The sequence below is a fragment of the Panulirus ornatus genome, chromosome 30 (assembly GCF_036320965.1).
Source record: "Panulirus ornatus isolate Po-2019 chromosome 30, ASM3632096v1, whole genome shotgun sequence".
NCBI classification, from domain to species: domain Eukaryota; kingdom Metazoa; phylum Arthropoda; class Malacostraca; order Decapoda; family Palinuridae; genus Panulirus; species Panulirus ornatus.
The window spans coordinates 9,629,599-9,653,295 of record NC_092253.1 but is presented as its reverse complement, the minus strand read 5'-3'; the positions used below and the strand labels follow the sequence as shown (position 1 = coordinate 9,653,295).

General features: G+C 39.9%; 1 protein-coding gene across 2 annotated transcripts in view; it reads left to right on the top strand.

Moving 5' to 3' along the window:
* Zpr1 (zinc finger protein Zpr1) overlaps window positions 1-12,233 on the top strand; it is a 51,879-nt gene extending 39,646 nt beyond the window's left edge. For both annotated transcript variants that reach the window (XM_071679760.1, XM_071679761.1), the window contains exon 8: window positions 7,991-12,233. In XM_071679760.1, the coding sequence (XP_071535861.1) occupies window positions 7,991-8,218 (228 nt within the window). In that variant the 3' untranslated portion in view covers window positions 8,219-12,233. The remainder of the gene's footprint in view (window positions 1-7,990) is intronic.
* Window positions 12,234-23,697: the final 11,464 nt, after the last annotated feature.

The window sequence follows — 23,697 nt, the reverse complement described above, 5'->3', positions numbered from 1 at the left end:
AGCAACTTGCCTCCCGCACCATATTTTCGTAATTCCTTCCACAGAGCATCTCTGTCAACTGTAATATGCCTTCTCCAGATCCATAAATGCTACGTGCAAATCCATTTGTTTTTCTAAGTATTTCTCATACATTCTTCAAAGTAAACACCTGATCCACACATCTTCTACCACTTCTGAAACCACGCTGCTCTTCCCCAATCTGATGCTCTGTACATGCCTTCACCCTCTCAATCAATACCCTCCCATATAATTTCCCAGGAATACCCAACAAACTTATACCTCTGTAATTTGAACACTCACCTTTATCCCCTTTGCCTTTGTACAATGGCACTGTGCATGCATTCCACCAATCCTCAGGCACTTCACCATGAGCCATACATACATTAAATATCCTTATCAACCAGTCAACCACACAGTCACTCCCTTTTTTACTAAATTCCACTGCAATACCATTGCAACCTGCCGCCTTGCCAGCTTTCATCTTCTGCAAAGCTTTTACCACCTTTTCTCTGTTTACCAAATCATTCTCCTTACCCCTCTCACTTCGCACACCACCTCGACCAAGACACCCTGTATCTGCCTCTCTATCATTTAACGCATTCAACAAACCTTCAAAATACTCACTCCATCTCCTTCTCACATCACCACTACTTGTTATTACCTCCCCATTACCCCCCTTCACTGATGTTCCCATTTGTTCACTTGTCTTATGCACTTTATTTACCTCCTTCCAAAACATCTTTTTATTCTCCCTAAAATTCAGTGATACTCTCACCCCAACTCTCATTTGCCCTCTTTTTTCACCTCTAGCACCTTTCTCTTGACCTCCTGCCTCTTTCTTTTATACATCTCCCAGTCATTTGCACTATTTCCCTGCAAAAATTGTCCAAATGCCTCTCTCTTGTCTTTCACTAATAAGCTTACCTCTTCATCCCACCACTCACTACCCTTTCAAATCTGCCCACCTCCCACGCTTCTCATGCCACAAGCATCTTTCACGCAAGCCATCACTGCATCCCTAAATACATCCCATTCCTCCCCCACTCCCCTTATGTCCTATGCTCTCGCCTTTTTTGATTCTGTACTCAGTCTCTCCTGGTACTTCCTCACACAAGTCTCCTTCCCAAGCTCACTTACTCTCTTCACCCCAACATTCTATCTTCTTTTCTGAAAACCTCTACAAAACTTCACCTTCGCCTCCACAAGATAATGATCAGACATCCCTCCAGTTGCACCTTTCAGCACATTAACATCCAAAATTCTCTTTCACACACCTGTCAATTAACATGCAATCCAGTAATGCTCTCTGGCCATCTCTCCTACTTACATACGTATAATTATATATTCCTATGAGTCCACGGGGAAAATGAAACATGATAAGTTCCCAAGTGCACTTTCGTGTAGTAATCACATCATCAGGGAGAAACAAGAGAGAAATATAACAGTCAGTTGATATACATCGAAGAGACGAAGCTAGGACGCCATTTGGTAAACATGTAATTGTCTTGGACAATCGCATGTTTACCAAATGGTGTCCGAGCTTCACTCTTCGATGTATATCAACTGACAGTTGTATTTCTCTCGTTTCTCCCCTGATGATGTGATTATTACACGAAAGTGCACTCGGGAACTTATCGTGTTTCATTTTCCCCATGGACTCGTAGGAATATCTTAATCACACGCAAAATTGTGATCTTTCCAATACTTATGTATATCTTTCTTTTTGAACCAAGTATTCCAAATCACCAGTCCTTTTTCAGCACACAAATCTACAAGCTCTTCACCATTTCCATTTTGAACACTGAACACCTCATGTACACCAATTATTCCCTCAACTGCCACATTACTCACCTTTGCATTCAAATCACCCATCACTATAACCCGATCTCGTGCATCAAAACTGCTAACACACTCATTTAGCTGCTCTCAAAACAATTGCCTTTCATGATCTTTCTTCTCATGCCCAGGTGCATAGGCACCAATAATCACTCAGCTCTCTCCACCCACTTTCAGTTTTACCCATATCAATCTAGAGTTTACTTTCTTACACTCTATCACACATTCCCACAACTCCTGTTTCAGTAGTGCTACTCCTTCCCTTGCTCTTGTCCTCTCACAACCCCTGACTATACTCCCAAAACATTCCCAAACCACTTTTCCCCCTTACCATTGAGCTTCGTTTCACTCAGAGCCAAAACAACCAAGTTCCTTTCCTCAAACATACTACCTATTTCTCCTTTTTTCTCATCTTGGTTACACTCCAGTCTGAGCATTCAAGGAGGATGAGCACTCCCCGCATGACTCCTTCTATTTCCCCCTTTAGAAAGTTAAAATACAAGGAGGGGAGGGTTTCTAGACCCCTGCTCCCGTCCCCTTTAGTCGCCTTCTACAGCTCCAGCTATCAGATCTGAGTGAACAGGGTGTAGTATTTAGCAAAAGGTAAGAAGTTGTTTGCAACTTACATGGATATAGAGAAAGTTTACGAGAGAGTCAGATTGAATGCTTTGTGGGATGTGTTAAGGATATATGGTATAAAGGGACAACTGTTGGACTGTGTAAAAGCCTTCTATAAGGGAGCAAATGCATGTGTAAGAGTGGATGGAGAGTGAAGAGGAGTTGCAGAAGGTTGTATGTTTTACGATGTGTGTAAACGTAGGAGATTGAAGTTAAATGTAAGTAAACGTAAAGTAATCGTGTTTGAAAGGAAGCGGAGGGAAAGTATAGATTTTGTAAAACCATATAGAGTAAAAAGAAGTGTGCTTTGGATATGGGAGGGAAAAAGGCAGGAAGAAGTTAGGGAATTTAAGTATCTGGGAGCTGTCTTAGGTAAGTGTGGTGATATGGAAGGAGAGGTAAGGGAGAGAGCAGTACAGGGTAGAAGAGTCATTGGGTCCCTTAATTGAATAATGAAGGGTGGAGGTGTAAGGATGGAAGTAAAGAGAGGATTAAGGGAACAGCATAGTCCTCCCAACCTTGACCTATGAAGCTATAGCATGGATGTGGAATAAGGCACAGAGGTAGAAAATCCAGGCTGTGGAAATGAGCTGTTTGAGAATAGCATGAGGTGTGATGAGATGGAATGGAGAAAGAAATGAAAGGGTGTATGAGAGATGTAGAATGGCAAGGAATGCAAAGGGAGTGAATTGTGGAGTGGTAGAATGGGTGAAATGTGGAAAGAATGCAAGGGGTTAGTGTGAGGGGAAGACCACCTGTGACATGGGCAAATAGGGTGGAGGAATACTAAAGGGAGAGAAACAGAGGAAGAATGCGTAGAATGGTGTGCGAGGGAGACATGTAAGGACAGGGATAAGTGGAGACTCTTTTGCAATGGCCATCCCTTGATGGTAGTTCCCAGAGAGAATGGGCATCAGAGATATAGATAGATAAGTTATTAAGGCAACTTATGTATAAGTGCAGGTGGAGAGGTTACTTAGGCTCTGTAGTATATATGGGTGGAGTATTTTAAGGTTAATGTACAAATATGTAATTATGTACACAAAATCTTTTATGAACAGATGGATTGGCATGTGAAGAAAAATGATGAAAAAATATTTTGTGTTGGCCTGAGAGATTGCTTAGTATATGGGAAAAGGAGATGTGACTGACATGTTTGAGGGGAGTACTTACATATGAGCACTTGGTGAGATTTTTCCAAACGGAGGACTAGTGCATTCCACATTGCAAAAAAATTTAGAAAATGAGTTGTGTACGTTAGATATTGTCAGATGTCTGTGAGAAATGGAGAGATTGTTTGTGGAATGAATGCCAGCTACCTGGGCCAAAGGAGTGGTATGGATGCTACTTTGTCCATGCGGGAAATAGTGAATATATATGGAAGGATTTAGAAATATAATACTATACTTACAAAAATGAGTTGGAGGAATGGGTGTGGACGGCAAGGTTGAGGTGATCCTTCCTCACCTTTAGGGAAGAGGGAAGGACTTAAAAGTCCTTTTGGTTCTATCACACTATTCTTCTTTTGGACTGGTGTAGCATTAATGTTGAATAAGTTGAATATACTGAGAAATATGATACTGCTCAATAAATGATACACTACATATTAAATCAATGATACTTGAGTCATAATATGCTTGGAAGTTTCTTGTTCTTTACTGTAATCTCTTACCATGATCCTCCTCCATTTCAAGATTACATCCATGGAAATATAGTTTGGTTGTTATGACAAATGTCAAGTGCAAGGTTGATGGGGTCCTTCCTGTGCTAGCATCCCTCCAACTTACCTGTGCTTAAATTACTCCCATTACTTATTCCTTCACGTTTCACCAATTATTCTTCACTCTCCTCACCAGCTGATGATGTGTTTCTCCTTATGACTTTGGTCATTCAGTCATACACATATTTTCCACAGGGTTTCTTTGTGCATGAGCTTAAAGGAGTGTTAGGAAGAAGAGCTGAAATTTTCCCGCACTTGCATGGTGAGGGAAGAGACTTCTGTAGGCTGTTAAAGGTACATTAGTTAGTTCGATATTTAAGCAGATGCAGGAAAAGTTAGATTGTCATATGATGATGGCTGGCATTACCTGAGAAATCATCATGGAATGATGACTTGTTTGATTATAATTTTTTTAATCGCATATTAAAATGGTGAAAGAATATTTCCCACGCATTCCTCGTGTGTCGTAGAAGGCGACTAGAGGGGACGGGAGCGGGGGGCCAGAAATCCTCCCCTCCTTGTATTTTTTTAACTTTCTAAAATGGGAAACAGAAGAAGGAGTCACGCGGGGAGTGCTCATCCTCCTCGAAGGCTCAGACTGGGGTGTCTAAATGTGTGTGGATGTAACCAAGATGTGAAAAAAGGAGAGATAGGTAGTATGTTGGAAGAAAGGAACCTGGATGTTTTGGCTCTGAGTGAAACGAAGCTCAAGGGTAAAGGGGAAGAGTGGTTTGGGAAGGTCTTGGGAGTAAAGTCAGGGGTTAGTGAGAGGACAAGAGCAAGGGAAGGAGTAGCAGTACTCCTGAAACAGGAGTTGTGGGAGTATGTGATAGAATGTAAGAAAGTAAATTCTCGATTAATACGGGTAAAACTGAAAGTTGATGGAGAGAGATGGGTGATTATTGGTGCATATGCACCTGGGCATGAGAAGAAAGATCATGAGAGGCAAGGGTTTTGGGAGCAGCTGAATGAGTGTGTTAGTGGTTTTGATGCACGAGACTGGGTTATAGTGATGGGTGATTTGAATGCAAAGGTGAGTAATGTGGCAGTTGAGGGAATAATTGGTATACATGGGGTGTTCAGTGTTGTAAATGGAAATGGTGAAGAGCTTGTAGAGTTATGTGCTGAAAAAGGACTGGTGATTGGGAATACCTGGTTTAAAAAGCGAGATATACATAAGTATACATATGTAAGTAGGAGAGATGGCCAGAGAGCGTTATTGGATTACGTGTAATTGACAGGCGCGCGAAAGAGAGACTTTTGGATGTTAATGTGCTGAGAGGTGCAACTGGAGGGATGTCAGATCATTATCTTGTGGAGGCTAAGGTGAAGATTTGTATGGGTTTTCAGAAAAGAAGAGTGAATGTTGGGGTGAAGAGGGTGGTGAGAGTAAGTGAGCTTGGGAAGGAGACTTGTGTGAGGAAGTACCAGGAGAGACTGAGTACGGAATGGAAAAAGGTGAAAACAATGGAAGTAAGGGGAGTGGGGGAGGAATGGGATGTATTTAGGGAAGCAGTGATGGATTGCGCAAAAGATGCTTGTGGCATGAGAACAGTGGGAGGTGGGTTGATTAGAAAGGGTAGTGAGTGGTGGGATGAAGAAGTAAGATTGTTAGTGAAAGAGAAGAGAGAGGCATTTGGATGATTTTTGCAGGGAAAAAATGCAATTGAGTGGGAGATATATAATAGAAAGAGACAGGAGGTCAAGAGAAAGGTTCAAGAGGTGAAAAAGAGGGCAAATGAGAGTTGGGGTGAGAGAGTATCATTAAATTTTAGGGAGAATAAAAAGATGTTCTGGAAGGAGGTAAATAAAGTGCGTAAGACAAGGGAGCAAATGGGAACTTCAGTGAAGGGCGCAAATGGGGAGGTGATAACAAGTAGTGGTGATGTGAGAAGGAGATGGAGTGAGTATTTTGAAGGTTTGTTGAATGTGTTTGATGATAGAGTGGCAGATATAGGGTGTTTTGGCCGATGTGGTGTGCAAAGTGAGAGGGTTAGGGAAAATGATTTGGTAAACAGAGAAGAGGTAGTGAAAGCTTTGCGGAAGATGAAAGCCGGCAAGGCAGCAGGTTTGGATGGTATTGCAGTGGAATTTATTAAAAAAGGGGGTGACTGTATTATTGACTGGTTGGTAAGGTTATTTAATGTATGTATGACTCATGGTGAGGTGCCTGAGGATTGGCGGAATGCGTGCATAGTGCCACTGTACAAAGGCAAAGGGGATAAGAGTGAGTGCTCAAATTACAGAGGTATAAGTTTGTTGAGTATTCCTGGTAAATTATATGGGAGGGTATTGATTGAGAGGGTGAAGGCATGTACAGAGCATCAGATTGGGGAAGAGCAGTGTGGTTTCAGAAGTGGTAGAGGATGTGTGGATCAGGTGTTTGCTTTGAAGAATGTATGTGAGAAATACTTAGAAAAGCAAATGGATTTGTATGTAGCATTTATGGATCTGGAGAAGGCATATGATAGAGTTGATAGAGATGCTCTGTGGAAGGTATTAAGAATATATGGTGTGGGAGGAAAGTTGTTAGAAGCAGTGAAAAGTTTTTATCGAGGATGTAAGGCATGTGTACGTGTAGGAAGAGAGGAAAGTGATTGGTTTTCAGTGAATGTAGGTTTGCGGCAGGGGTGTGTGATGTCTCCATGGTTGTTTAATTTGTTTATGGATGGGGTTGTTAGGGAGGTGAATGCAAGAGTTTTGGAAAGAGGGGCAAGTATGAAGTCTGTTGGGGATGAGAGAGCTTGGGAAGTGAGTCAGTTGTTGTTCGCTGATGGTACAGCGCTGGTGGCTGATTCATGTGAGAAACTGCAGAAGCCGGTGACTGAGTTTGGTAAAGTGTGTGAAAAAAGAAAGTTAAGAGTAAATGTGAATAAGAGCAAGGTTATTAGGTACAGAAGGGTTGAGGGTCAAGTCAATTGGGAGGTAAGTTTGAATGGAGAAAAACTGGAGGAAGTAAAGTGTTTTAGATATCTGGGAGTGGATCTGGCAGCGGATGGAACCATGGAAGCAGAAGTGGATCATAGGGTGGGGGAGGGGGCGAAAATTCTGGGAGCCTTGAAGAATGTGTGGAAGTCGAGAACATTATCTCGGAAAGCAAAAATGGGTATGTTTGAAGGAATAGTGGTTCCAACAATGTTGTATGGTTGCAAGGCGTGGGCTATGGATAGAGTTCTGCGCAGGAGGATGGATGTGCTGGAAATGAGATGTTTGAGGACAATGTGTGGTGTGAGGTGGTTTGATCGAGTAAGTAACGTAAGGGTAAGAGAGATGTGTGGAAATAAAAAGAGCGTGGTTGAGAGAGCAGAAGAGGGTGTTTTGAAATGGTTTGGGCACATGGAGAGAATGAGTGAGGAAAGATTGACCAAGAGGATATATGTGTCGGAGGTGGAGGGAACGAGGAGAAGTGGGAGACCAAATTGGAGGTGGAAAGATGGAGTGAAAAAGATTTTGTGTGATCGGGGCCTGAACATGAAGGAGGGTGAAAGGAGGGCAAGGAATAGAGTGAATTGGATCGATGTGGTATACCGGGGTTGATGTGCTGTCAGTGGATTGAATCAGGGCATATGAAGCTTCTGGGGTAAACCATGGAAAGCTGTGTAGGTATGTATATTTGCGTGTGTGGATGTATGTATATACATGTGTATGGGGGGTGGGTTGGGCCATTTCTTTCGTCTGTTTCCTTGCACTACCTCGCAAACGCGGGAGACAGCGACAAAAAAAAAAAAAAAAAAAAAAAAAAAAAAAAAAAAAAAAAAAATTATCATGAATAATATTTTCAGCATATTTAATTAATCTTATCATTTATGTCTTCAGATAGCAAAAGGAAGACTTCAAGTTACGTTTATCATGGACGACCCAGCAGGAAATAGTTACCTTCAGAATATTTATGCCCCAGATGATGATCCAGAGATGACAGTTGAGGAATATGAACGTACATTTGAACAGAATGAAGACCTAGGTCTCAATGACATGAAGACAGAGGATTACATAGATAATTCAATAGCAAACGAATGTGAGGAACTACTTGCAGAAGTCCACTAAAAAGGAATGTGTTTAATGCCTTTGTCATAGCAGCAGTGCTTAGGATATTGACAAAGAAAAATTGTAAAGTCAGGAAAGATGGTTCAGGTTAATAGATGATAGGATGTAGTAATGATATTTGCTTAATTGAGCATGTAGCCAGAAGATATATGCTTTTTGCAAAGAAAATTAACAAAACTTTAAAATATGAGGTACAGTGATATATAGAGGAACTTTAAGTAAGTCCTTATCTTAGAGTAGACTTTATAGCCGAAGTAATAGGTACTTAATTCATGATAATCAGTTAACCAGATTTTAACTGGAAAATGCAAAATGCACTTTAGACATTATTTTTAACTTCTAAAGATGCAGCTATACATGCGAGAAATCTATGTTATAGTGATATGTAATATGAATATAGATCTTACAGGCTAAATAATGTCAAACAGTTTACATGTTCAAATTACAGTAGTACTAGAGCTTTATGTGTATTTACTTGGTTGATTGCTCATTAGTACAGATTTTTTATTTTCCGTAATGTATGGCTTTTATTGAATTATGACGAAGTAGATTTATGGATTACAGTGGTACATGTTCTTAAATTGGAATTGCACATGTTGCATAAAAAAAATAGTTCCCTTTTCTAGGGAACTGTTCTTTCGTGTAACTTGAAATCCATTTTAATAGCATGTATGACAGTTATCAGTAAATCTCCTCTCGGTCATTATCCAGTACGAGAGCCATAGATGACTAAAATGTATGGCTTTTGTGCTGAATGATTATATAAAGTAAATTTACAGATTACAGGAATACAAAGTATAATAAATGTTCTTAAATGGGATTGCACAAGTTGCTCAAAAAATAGCTCACTTTGTCATATTTCTTTGCATTATGGAATGTAATAAATCTTATTAAAAGTACAGAAATATGCTAATATTTAGAGTGGTAGTGTAATAGCACTCGGCTATAAATGAGATTGAAAGCTAATGTCATGTGATCTGATATCACCTAAAAGAAATCAAAAGTTTGAGCTATTATGTACTATTCCAGCCAGTCAGTCAAGATACCAGCTAATAGCCAAAAAAAATTTTGCCAGGGGAACTTACCAGCAGTTCATGTTTCATGCAGCATTATTGTTAGTAAAACATATTTTCTCCACAGTAATTGTATATAGAAACTTCACGAAACAAGGATTTGCAGATGTGTGATGAATATCTACATGTCAGTGTGCAGTTTTTTGTCAATTTACCAAGCTGGTCAGGGCAACACTTTCCAAGTTCAAACTGGTTATTATGAATTTGATAAGTAATGCATTTTATATATTTTTAATGCAACTTGATTATCATATGGTTAATGCTTCATTCATAATCTTGTACATGTATGCAGAAGCTGTCATAAGTACAGAACTGGTGAAGAATAACATATGTGTATTGGTATTACAGTTACATACTAATAACTTGCAACCACAGGACGTTTCAAAAGTCTTGAAACACAGGTAGAATTCACCATAGATAATTAAAACTATCTACATCTGATGCTTATTCCCATTGGGAACTCCCTCCTCAGTCTCCATAACTGTTTAACTCCATTGCCTCTCCCTGAACAGGCCACTGGCAGAAGGCAACTCTAGCACTTTTTGCATAGGCTCCTACCGAATGTTCCTAACACCTACTACTACCTAATATTACAACCTACTTCACCTGTCAAATGCCCCCCCCCCAACTAATGCTCTTTCCTAATGTTTCTAAGGGGATTTTGAGTTTTTTTTCTGCACTTAGGCAACAGGAGAGACTATAGGCATTTAATAAAGGGACATGAAAAGTTGAGACCAAGGAAAATAGGAGGAAGTTGATATGCTTTAGAGTTATCTTGCTGCCGTCCAAAATCCCACATGACATAAACTGACCTTAAATGAATTAATAGGAAATAAAGTATAAAAAAATTTTTTTATATGGGCAATTTAAACATTCGTCTTTTAGGGGTTGCTTGCCATTATCATAGAACACAAAATATATAAACTGCCATGTCCTGTAATCCCACTGTCTTATTGAATCATGTATGATTCATCTCTATATTCTAAATATTCTTTCCCAAAATGTGTTTTTCCAATATTTATTTCAACCAACAATAAATACAGGAAGTTTGAGTAAGAATGAAAACTAAAATAATTCATCATGCTGTAAGCAGAAGCATGAATAAAGTCATGCAAAGACAGGGAAATATACAGTATATACATAAACAGTTTATGTAGTACAGCAATTGCATCTGCTCATAGAGATACAATGTTTATATAAAGACCCAGACATAGAGGTAGCATGGATAACCTTGTATTACATACAGTATCTGTGTCACTATAACAACATGGAGAGAAGCACAAAGGACAGCTGCAATGAATAAAAAAAGTTTACATCAACAACATTGACATATTTAACATTATCATGTACTTTAAATCTTAATCAACCTATTCATAAGCAATATGAATTTCTAAAGTAAAAGTGAATCATTGACACGTACATTTAATATCAAATCTCATTCTTCACCTTACTGAAACATGCTGACTCCCATTTGGGAATTAAAGCACTTACCTTTCAATATGCTTTTTGGAAACCACACCTAACATTGAATTTGTGGCATTTTTTCATATTGGTTCCAATTTTAATTTCTAATATATAAAAATGTTGAAGCAATCAGTTTATGGACAAATAATGCTGTTTTTTTCTTGGACATAATGCATAACTTGTCCAGCCACATCTCAAGCAATCAGCATACAAGTATAAAAAGAAAAAAATCTGGCCTGATATACCAGCAATTGGAAACATTTACATGCTATAGGTTTCTATTACACAAATTACAGTATCTGAAGAGGACATTTAAGGCTGAAAACTTTAGTGATAAATTTCACGTAAACCCCCCCCCCCCCATCAGACACCAATACACTTTGTTCTAAACAAGACTTTGAATATTATTATAGAACAAGACTGTTTGAATATTATTAGGAGAAGCCTTAACAAAGTCTGTTCATGTCTAAGACTTGCTTGACATTAACACACTTTCCTCAACCTTCATAGCCCTCCCCACTTTATTTTTCCATTCTTAACTACCTCCTGCAGTGCAACATAGTACCAGGAACAAGTTTTAGATGGCACCATTTGCTCACATCCACAATATAGCAGTCATGTATAATGCACAGAAACCAAGAGTTCCTCTATCTACAGGTATTGTTTAACAGTTCTGGTGAACCTTCATGAATTAAAACAACAGAGAAATATACTTTATTTGTTAAAGTCCATAATCTATAATGCGAGCAAAAAAAACTCTGGAAATTTGACCTAAAGGTTTTCGATTAAAATTTTTGTATACCTTTACCTAAAATGATAGTTCAAAACAGGCATTTATATCTGAGTATTTTGATAAAAAGGAAATTGTACAGCAAGCCCTTAGGATATTATTGTAAAAAGATTTAAAATTACATGCATGACCAATGCAGTTAGGAAATGACACAATGGATTAAGTAAGCTTTAACGAGTTGTTTTCGAAATGGCTACTGACTTCCTCAAAGTTAACCTTTGAGAAAGTGGATAAAGAAGATTAGAAAATCTAATGGCAATGACTTGCTTACAATTACCTAGGAGTGAAAAATAAATCTCATACCATCTTTTCTAGAAATTATAATAACAAATATTTAACCCTATTCTTCATCTTGCCATTTCAATCATTAAATTGAACATATTGTGTATCACTGTCTGAAACATTGTACTGTTTTAAAAAGTTACAACTTTCACCCTTTAAAACACATGGTGAACCTCAATATTTTGGAAAACTAACCTGTACACGATGGAGTACGAAAATTAATTATGAAAGTTTCTTTAATAATATAAAACCACTCATTACCATTATTAGTATTACTCTCATTAGTATTATATTTCAGTATATCCATGTCATCTCATTTCTTCTTAAAAACATACATCTATTGTATACAGATATACGCAATATAAATTTAATATTGGGGCTTGGGTAATAAAATGAAAATAATGAATTCTTTCCTTATCCCTATACTTTTCAAACGTATTTTGATGCAAGTGTGAAATTAAGCATTTCTGAAGAAATCTGCATGACTGTGTAAATGGTTTTGAGAGTGAAACAGGCTTGTAACGGGTAGTATTAATGCAAAAGTGGGAAGTAATGAACTTAGCAAAACAGTTGGTAAATGGAGAGTGCCAGGAGTAAATGAGAAAGGAAATTGTGGATATTTCTGCTCAAAGGGGTTTCATTCCTTACAAACATCTTTTTTTCAACACAAGACAATCCACAGGTATACATGGATGAAAAATAATGGGAGAGAATAGTATAAGACTTTGACTGGCAGTGACAGAAAGACTAAGAAATGCCATGCTACTTGCAAGAGTGCTCATTTTGCAGTTCCTGTGGAGTTATGGTGTAAGGAAGAATGAAGATGTAAAAGTGCTGGTAAGCGAGATGAAGCAAAGAATGCAGGTAGGATTATGAAAAGGGCCTGACTGAAAGTTTAAATGTAGGTGCAGTGAATGTAGGGATGCAATCATGCGCGAGTATTTAAATCATTTGGAGAAGTACTATTACACGATGTAGAATTAGTAGTTGGTTACAGGGTCGTGAGACAGGAACAAAAAAAGCAATGCATGGTGGATGAGATTAAAAATGAAGTGGAAGAGAAGAAAAAACATATGGTAGATTGCCCAAAAGGAATGTATATCCTTAACACATCCCCTAAAGCATTCCACTAGACTTTGCCATTGCTGTATCCAGATCCTTAAAAGCCGCATACAGCTTCTTACCTTTTGCTAAATACTTTTTCACAATCATTTTTAGCACAGAAAATCAGATCCACACATCCCATACCTTTCCTAAAATCACATTGCTCCTCACTTATTTTGTTTTCATTCACTTCCAGCACTCTTATCAATCAACATTCTTGCATACAATTTTCTTAGCATACTCAATAGACTTATTCCCTTACAATTGCTACATACATCCTTAACACACTTTTCCTTTGAATAAAGGAATAAAAATAGTTTTCACCCAATCCTCAGGCACAGCCTTCTGTTTCCATGCCAAATTACATCAAATGCATCCACTCTATCACTCTTTCCTCAATATTTTAGCATTTCAGCTGTAATCCCATCCTCTCCATGTAGCTTTCCTACATTCAGCCTCATTATTCCCCATTTTACTATTGGTCCTAGAATCTTCCATACCAATGTATGCAAGAACTGCTTCCTCATCTTCTTCCACATTTGTCAGTTCTTCAAAATACTCTCTTCATCTTCCTTTTACTTCCTCCTTTTCATTCAGCTACTCCCCTTCCTTACTTATTAAAATTTCCACTCTTACATATGCCTCTTTCCTTTTTCACTTCCTTCCAGTAGAATTTCTTCCTAAATCTTCATGTACTCTTTGCTTCCTTATCAGCTTCTCAACATTCCATTAACATGTTTTACATTCTTCCCTTTTTGAATGTAGGAAAGCTACATGGAGAGGATGGGATTACAGCTGAAATGCTAAAATATTGAGGAAAGAGTGATAGAGTGGATGCATTTGATGTAATTTGGCATGGAAACAGAAGGCTGTGCCTGAGGATTGGGTGAAAACTATTTTTATTCCTTTATTCAAAGGAAAAGTGTGTTAAGGATGTATGTAGCAATTATAAGGGAATAAGTCTATTGAGTATGCTAAGAAAATTGTATGCAAAAATGTTGATTGATAAGAGTGCTGGAAGTGAATGAAAGCAAAATAAGTGAGGAGCAATGTGATTTTAGGAAAGGTATGGGATGTGTGGATCTGATTTTTTGTGCTAAAAATGATTGTGAAAAAGTATTTAGCAAAAGGTAAGAAGTTGTATGCGGCTTTTAAGGATCTGGATACAGCAATGGCAAAGTCTAGTGGAATGCTTTAGGGGATGTGTTAAGGATATACGGGGTGGGGGGACAACTGTTGGAGGGTAGGAAAACTTATATTGAAAAGTAAATGTGTGGAACAGTGGATGGAGAGCTGAGCAAAAGTTTAAGTATACATGTGGGTGTGAGGCAGGGCTGTGTGATGTCACCATGGCTTTTGATACATAAATATATAATATATTGTCTTTTCCTAGCGCTACCTCACGTGCATATGGGGGAGAGGGGGTGCCATTGCATGTGTGGTGGGGTGGCGGCTGGAATGGATGAAGGCAGCATATATGAATATGTGTGTATGTATATGTTAAAATGTATAGGTATGTATATGTGCGTGTGTGGGTGTTAATGTATATACATGTATAGGCAGGTGGTTGGGTCATTCTTTCATCTGTTTCCTTGTGCTACCTCGCTAATGTGGGACACAGCAACAAAGTATGATAAAAGAATACTTCCCACATATTCCCTGCGTGTTGTAGAAGGCGACTAAAAGGGGAGGGAGCGGGAGGCTGGAAATTCTCCCCTCTCGTTTTTTAATTTTCCAAAAGAGGAAAAGAGAAGGGGGCAAGTGAGGATATTCCCTCAAAGGCTCAGTCCTCTGTTCTTCACGCTACCTTGCTAATGCGGGAAATGGCAAACAGTATAAAAATATATATATATATATATATATATATATATATATATATATATGTACATGGGGTGTTCAGTATTGTAAATGGAAATGGTGAAGAGCTTGTGGATTTGTGCGATGAAAAAGGACAGGTGATCAGGAATACCTGGTTTAAAAAGAGTATACCTACGTAAGTAGGAAAGATGGCCAGAGAGCGTTACTGGATTACGTGTTAATTGATAGGCACGCAAAAGAGAGAATTTTAGATGTTAATGTGCCGAGAGGTGCAACTGGAGGGATGTCTGATCATTATCTTGTGGAGGCGAAGGTGAAGATTTGTAGAGGTTTTCAGAAAAGAAGAGAGAATGTTTGCGTGAAGATAGTGGTACGAGTAAGTAGCTTGGGAAGGAGACTTGTGTGAGAAAGTACCAGGAGAGACTTGAGTGCAGAATGGATAAAGGTGAGAACAAAGGATGTAAGGGGAGTGGGGGAGGAATGGGATGTATTTAGGGAAGTAGTGATGGATTGCACAAAAGATGCTTGTGGCATGAGAAGTGTGGGAGGTGGGCAGATTAGAAAGGGTAGTGAGTGGTGGGATGAAGAGGTAAGATTATTAGTGAAAGACAAGAGAGAGGCATTTGGAAGATTTTTGCAGGGAAATAACGCAAATGACTGGGAGATGTATAAGAGCAAGAGGCAGGAGGTCAAGAGAAAGGTGCAAGAGGTGAAAAAGAGGGCAAATGAGAGTTGGGGTGAGAATCATTAAATTTTAGGGAGAATAAAAAGATGTTTTGGAAGGAGGTAAATAAAGTGCATAAGACAAGGGAACAAAGGGAACATCAGTGAAGGAGGCTATTGGGGAGGTGATAACAAGTAGTGGTGATGTGAGGAGATGGAGTGAGTATTTCGAAGGGTTGTTGAATGCTTTTGATGATAGAGTGGCAGATATAGGGTGTTTTGGTTGAGGTGGTATGCAAAGTGAGAGGGTTAGGGAAAATGATTTGGTAAACAGAGAGGAGGTAGTAAAAGCTTTCCGGAAGATGAAAGCCAGCAAGGCAGTGGGTTTGTATGGTACTGAAGTGGAATTTATTAAAAAAGGGGGTGACTGTGTTGCTGACTGGTTGGTAAGGTTATTTAATGTATGTATGACTCATGGTGAGGTGCCTGAGGATTGGCGGAATGCTTGCATAGTGCCACTGTACAAAGGCAAAGGGGATAAAGGTGAGTGCTCAAATTACAGAGGTATAAGTTTGTTGAGTATTCCTAGGAAATTATATGGGAGGGTATTGATTGAGAAGGTGAAGGCATGTACAGAGCATCAGATTGGGGAAGACCAGTGTGGCTTCAGAAGTGGAAGTGGATGTGTGGATCAAGTGTTTGCTTTGAAGAATGTATGTGAGAAATACTTAGAAAAACAAACGGATTTGTATGTAGCATTTATGGATCTGGAAAAGGCATATGATAAGAGTTGATAGAGATGCTCTGTGGAAGGTATTAAGAATATATGGTGTGGGAGGCAAGTTGTTAGAAGCAGTGAAAATTTTTTATTGAGGATGTAAGGCATGAGTACAAGTAGGAAGAGAGGAAAAAGACTGGTTCACAATGAATGTTGGTTTGCCGCAGGGGTGCATGATATCTCCATGGTTGGAGGTTGTTAGGGAGGTAAATGCAAGAGTTTTGGAGAGAGGGGCAAATATGCAGTCTGTTGTGGATGAGAGAGCTGGAGAAGGCAGTCAGTTGTTGTTCGCTGATGATACAGCGCTGGTGACTGATTTGGGTAAGAAACTGCAGAAGCTGGTGGCTGATTTGGGTGAAAAACTGCAGAAGCTGGTGTCTGAGTTTGGTAAAGTGTGTGAAAGAAGAAAGCTGAGAGTTAATGTGAGTAAGAGCAAGGTTATTAGGTACAGCAGGGTTGAGGGACAAGTCAATTGGGAGGTAAGTTTGAATGGAGAAAAACTGGAGGAAGTGAAGTGTTTTAGATATCTAGGAGTGGATTTGGCAGCGGATGGAACCATGGAAGCTGAAGTGAGTCATTGGGTGGGGGAGAGGGCGAAAGTTCTGGGAGCACTGAAAAATGTGTGGAAGGCGAGAACATTATCTCGGAAAGCAAAAATGGGTATGTTTGAAGGAATAGTGTTTCTGACAATGTTATATGGTTGTGAGGCGTGGACTATAGATTGAGTTGTGCGCAGGAGGGTGGATGTGCTGGAAATGAGATGTTTGAGCACAATATGTGGTGTGAAGTGGTTTGATCGAGTAAGCAATGAAAGGGTAAGAGAGATGTGGGGTAACAGAAAGAGTGTGGTTGAGAGAGCAAAAGAGGGTGTTTTGAAGTGGTTTGGTCACATGGAGAGAATGAGTGAGGAAAGATTGACAAAGAGGATATATGTGTCAGAGTTGGAGGGAACAAGGAGAAGTGGGAGACCAAATTGGAGGTGGAAAGATGGAGTGAAAAAGATTTTGAGCGATCGGGGCCTGAACATGCAGGAGGGTGAAAGGCGTGCAAGGAATAGAGTGCATTGGAATGATGTGGTATACCGGGGCCGACGTGCTGTCAATGGATTGAATCAGGGCATGTGAAGCATCTAGGGTAAACCTTGGAAAGTTTTGTGGGGCCTGGATGTGGAAAAGGGAGCTGTGGTTTCGGTGCATCATACATGACAGCTAGAGACTGAATGTGAACGAATGTGGCCTTTGTTGTCTTTCCCTAGCGCTACTTCGCGCACATGCGGGGGAGGGGGTTGTCATTTCATGTGTGGCTGGGTGGTGACGGGAATGAATAAGGGTAGACAGTATGAATTATGTACATGTGTATATATGTATATGTTTGTGTTTGTATATGTATGTATATGTTGCTGTGGCTACCCTCTTGATGGGAGTTCCCAGAAGGAATGGGCATTAGAGATATAGTTAATGACAGCAAAGGAGGAGGGAGACATGGGGTGAAAGGAAGGTTACAGATGTTGTCACACTGAATATCATGAATATCAAATACACAGCTACGATAATCATAGCATAAAATACTGGATATACTGATACTAAGAATAATAATGCAACTCCTTATCGCATTCCTTGAGGTATCACAACTTTCATGATATCGTGCTCCTAAGGTATCACTACTTTCATGATATCATGCTCCACTCTGCCACAACCTACCTCTCTTACCACAAAAAACACAGATAGATGCACGCACACACATTACATAGTGTGCTACCTGTTGGACTGTTGAAGCACTTCCTTCGGTTGCTTCATTATTTGAACCTACAGTGATTCAGTCATACTGTAGCTGGCTGAGGGGAGGGACTTTTGTGCACCACAGTACTTACAGGGAAGCAATGAGAGTGACTGGGAAATGTACCACAGAAAGCAGCAGGAATATGCAGGGGTGAATAAAAAGAGGGCACATGAAAGTTGGGTGAGTGCATAGCAGCAAACTTCAGAAAAAATACGAAAATGTATTGAAAAGAAGTTAATAGAGAAAAACAAGAAAACAAGAGGAAACATTGATGATGGGGGGCAAATGGGGAAGTGGTAACAAACAGAGACAAGATGAAAAGGACATAGAGCAAGTACTATGTAGGAGTTACGAATGTTTGATGATAAGATGGCAGATGTAGGGTGTTTGGCATATGCAAAGAGAGTAATGGCAAGTGGTTTGGTGAAAAGAGGAGTGGTGGAAAGTCTTTCATAAAATATAATGTGGCAAGGTGGCTGGAGTGGATAGGACTGTGAGTGAACTTCTTTAGAAAGGGGAAGATTTGTGTTGTTGATTGGTTAGTTTTAATATTCAACCTGTGTGGATTATATAAAGGCAAGGTGGACAAGGGTGAGTGTTTGAATTATACAGATATAAATTTGCCGAGTGTACCTGGTAAGCTGCATGGAAGAATGGTGACTTGAGGTGTTAGCGTTCACAGAGCATCAGACTGTAGATGTGTGGATAAGGTGTTTGCTTTGAAAAAAGTGGGTGAGAAATAACAGAAACAGTAGGATTTTTATGTGGCATTTATGGATCTGGAGAAAGCATATGATAGGGTTGATCAATATGTTCTATGGAAGGTATTACGAACAGGGTGTAGGAATATAGCTATTAAAAGCAGAGGAGTTTTTAACGAGAGTAAGGCAAGTGGGTGAGTAGGTAGAGGAGGGTGATTGGTTCTAATTGAAGGTGGGTCTGTGGCAAGGGGTGTGTGACATCACCATGGCCATTCAATTTGTTTATTGATGGAGTGGTGAGGGAGGTAAATGCAAGGGTCTGAAGAGAAAGGCACGGCTATGTAGCATGTTAGGCTGTGGAGGGGGCCTGGGAGGTGCATAAGTTGTTTTTACTCATGACAACAGCACTAGTGACAGATGCAGGTGAGAAACTGCTTAAGTTGGTGTCTGAATTTGGGAGAGAGCATGTGAAAGTAGAATGCTGAGAGTGAATGTAAATAAAAGTAAGGTTTTAATTTTAGCAGTGCTAAGACAAGGTAGTGGGGTTCGAGTTTGAATGGAGAAAAATTGGTGGAAGTAAGTGTTAGATACCTGGGAATGAATATGGCAGTGAATGGAACTATGGAAGTTGAGGTGAGTTATACAGTGAGTGAGGTGGTGGAGGTATTAGGAACACTGAGGACTGTGTGGTAAGGTAGGCCACAGTCTGAGAGGGCCAAAATAGGTATTTTTGAAGGTATATTTTTCCTGATGGCATTGTATGGATGCATGGCATGGGCACAAAAAGACAATGTAGGGAGAGTAAGAGTTTGTTAGAAATGCAATGTTTGAGGTCAATATGTGGTGTGAGGAGGGTTGATCAATTAAATAATGATTATGTAGGAGATGGTGTGGGAATAAGAGTATGAAATGAAATGTTTGAGGATAATATGTGGTAAGGAAGATTAATCAATTAAGTAATGATAACGATACACTGAGAAGGGTATAGTAATAAGAATATGGCTGAGAGAGTTGAAGAGGATGTGCTGTAATGGTTTGGACACATGGAAAGAGAGAGTGGGGAGAGGCTGACAAAGAGGATATTTTTTTTTTTTTCTTTGTTGCTGTCTCCCGCGTTTGCGAGGTAGCGCAAGGAAACAGACGAAAGAAATGCCCAACCCACCCCCATACACATGTATATACATACGTCCACACACGCAAATATACATACCAACACAGCTTTCCATGGTTTACCCCAGACGCTTCACATGCCCTGATTCAATTCACTGACAGCACGTCAACCCCGGTATACCACATCGATCCAATTCACTCTATTCCCTGCCCTCCTCTCATCCTCCTGCATGTTCAGGCCCCGATCACACAAAATCTTTTTCACTCCATCTTTCCACCTCCAATTTGGTCTCCCACTTCTCCTCGTTCCCTCCACCTCCGACACATATATCCTCTTAGTCAATCTTTCCTCACTCACTCTCTCCATGTGCCCAAACCATTTCAAAACACCCTCTTCTGCTCTCTCAACCACGCTCTTTTTATTTCCACACATCTCTCTTACCCTTACGTTACTTACTCGATCAAACCACCTCACACCACACATTGTCCTCAAACATCTCATTTCCAGCACATCCATCCTCCTGCGCACAACTCTATCCACAGCCCACTCCTCGCAACCATACAACATTGTTGGAACCACTATTCCTTCAAACATACCCATTTTTGCTTTCCGAGATAATGTTCTCGACTTCCACACATTCTTCAAGGCTCCCAGGATTTTCGCCCCCTCACCCACCCTATGATTCACTTCCGCTTCCATGGTTCCATCCGCTGCCAGATCCACTCCCAGATATCTAAAACACTTTACTTCCTCCAGTTTTTCTCCATTCAAACTTACCTCCCAACTGACTTGACCCTCAACCCTACTGTACCTAATAACCTTGCTCTTATTCACATTTACTCTTAACTTTCTTCTTTCACACACTTTACCAAACTCAGTCACCAGCTTCTGTAGTTTCTCACATGAATCAGCCACCAGCGCTGTCTCATCAGCGAACAACAACTGACTCACTTCCCAAGCTCTCTCATCCCCAACAGACTTCATACTTGCCCCTCTTTCCAAAACTCTTGCATTTACCTCCCTAACAACCCCATCCATAAACAAATTAAACAACCATGGAGACATCACACACCCCTGCCGCAAACCTACATTCACTGAGAACCAATCACTTTCCTCTCTTCCTACATGTACACATGCCTTACATCCTCGATAAAAACTTTTCACTGCTTCTAACAACTTGCCTCCCACACCATATATTCTTAATACCTTCCACAGAGCATTTCTATCATATGCCTTCTCCAGATCCATAAATGCTACATACAAATCCATTTGCTTTTCTAAGTATTTCTCACATACATTCTTCAAAGCAAACACCTGATCCACACATCCTCTACCACTTCTGAAACCACACTGCTCTTCCCCAATCTGATGCTCTGTACATGCCTTCACCCTCTCAATCAATACCCTCCCATATAATTTACCAGGAATACTCAACAAACTTATACCTCTGTAATTTGAGCACTCACTCTTATCCCCTTTGCCTTTGTACAATGGCACTATGCACGCATTCCGCCAATCCTCAGGCACCTCACCATGAGTCATACATACATTAAATAACCTTACCAACCAGTCAATAATACAGTCACCCCCTTTTTTAATAAATTCCACTGCAATACCATCCAAACCTGCTGCCTTGCCGGCTTTCATCTTCCGCAAAGCTTTTACTACCTCTTCTCTGTTTACCAAAGAGGATATTTTTTTTTTTTTTTTTTTTTTTTTTTTTTTACTTTGTCGCTGTCTCCCGCGTTTGCGAGGTAGCGCAAGGAAACAGACGAAAGAAATGGCCCAACCCCCCCCATACACATGTATATACATACGTCCACACACGCAAATATACATACCTACACAGCTTTCCATGGTTTACCCAAGACGCTTCACATGCCTTGATTCAATCCACTGACAGCACGTCAACCCCGGTATACCACATCGCTCCAATTCACTCTATTCCTTGCCCTCCTTTCACCCTCCTGCATGTTCAGGCCCCGATCACACAAAATCTTTTTCACTCCATCTTTCCACCTCCAATTTGGTCTCCCTCTTCTCCTCGTTCCCTCCACCTCCGACACATATATCCTCTTGGTCAATCTTTCCTCACTCATTCTCTCCATGTGCCCAAACCACTTCAAAACACCCTCTTCTGCTCTCTCAACCACGCTCTTTTTATTTCCACACATCTCTCTTACCCTTACGTTACTCACTCGATCAAACCACCTCACACCACACATTGTCCTCAAACATCTCATTTCCAGCACATCCATCCTCCTGCGCACAACTCTATCCATAGCCCACGCCTCGCAACCATACAACATTGTTGGAACCACTATTCCTTCAAACATACCCATTTTTGCTTTCCGAGATAATGTTCTCGACTTCCACACATTCTTCAAGGCCCCCAGAATTTTCGCCCCCTCCCCCACCCTATGATCCACTTCCGCTTCCATGGTTCCATCCGCTGCCAGATCCACTCCCAGATATCTAAAACACTTCACTTCCTCCAGTTTTTCTCCATTCAAACTCACCTCCCAATTGACTTGACCCTCAACCCTACTGTACCTAATAACCTTGCTCTTATTCACATTTACTCTTAACTTTCTTCTTCCACACACTTTACCAAACTCAGTCACCAGCTTCTGCAGTTTCTCACATGAATCAGCCACCAGCGCTGTCTCATCAGCGAACAACAACTGACTCACTTCCCAAGCTCTCTCATCCCCAACAGACTTCATACTTGCCCCTCTTTCCAAAACTCTTGTATTTACCTCCCTAACAACCCCATCCATAAACAAATTAAACAACCATGGAGACATCACACACCCCTGCCGCAAACCTACATTCACTGAGAACCAATCACTTTCCTCTCTTCCTACACGTACACATGCCTTACATCCTCGATAAAAACTTTTCACTGCTTCTAACAACTTTCCTCCCACACCATATATTCTTAATACCTTCCACAGAGCATCTCTATCAACTCTATCATATGCCTTCTCCAGATCCATAAATGCTACATACAAATCCATTTGCTTTTCTAAGTATTTCTCACATACATTCTTCAAAGCAAACACCTGATCCACACATCCTCTACCACTTCTGAAAGAGTTGGGGACAAGCAGAAGGGGGAGACCAAATTGGAGATGTATAGATGGAGTGAATGAGACTTTTAGTGCTTGAAGGATGAAAAGAGTGCATGGGACAGAGTCAGTTGGAATTACATAATGTGACATCAATGTGAAACAGATTGGGGAAACAAAGGAAAGGTCTGTGGGGTCTAATTGTGGAAAGGGGGTTGTGGTTTCTGTGTATTACACATGAAAGTTAGAGAATGAATGTAAGCAAATGAGGCCTTTACTTCATCTGTTCCTGGCACTAGCTTATTATTGCAAAAAACAGAGAACAAGTATGAAAGAAAGAAAGAAAAGCTGATAGGTAACATAATTATTCAAAAGCTTAATAAGACATTAATGGTCCCAAGACAGCATCTGTCACCAAAGAAATTCATTCAGCATAAAAATTATGACCTACACTGAAATTCTAATGCAAATCTAATTTTTGAAAGAAAAGAGCCAAACTGCAAAGTACTTTTCAAGCAATAAAACATTTTCTTTCAAAATTAGAATATAACAACAGAAGTCCCAAGAAATTTATTTAGTGCAAAAAAAAAAAAAAAAAAAATGACCAACACCAAAATTCTAAAGGAAATCTAGTTTTTGAAAAAAATTAGCCAAAATTGCAAGGCATTTTCAAGGTAATACATTTTGTTTAAAAATAAGAATGTAACTTAATGGAAGACCTCTGTCCTTTAAAAAACAACCTAAAACATGATGAAAAAGCTCAAAAGGCATTAGATTGGGAATAATCAAGAAACATAACCATCTGACATTCACAGATTTTTTTACCTACCCTAAATACCAAAGGC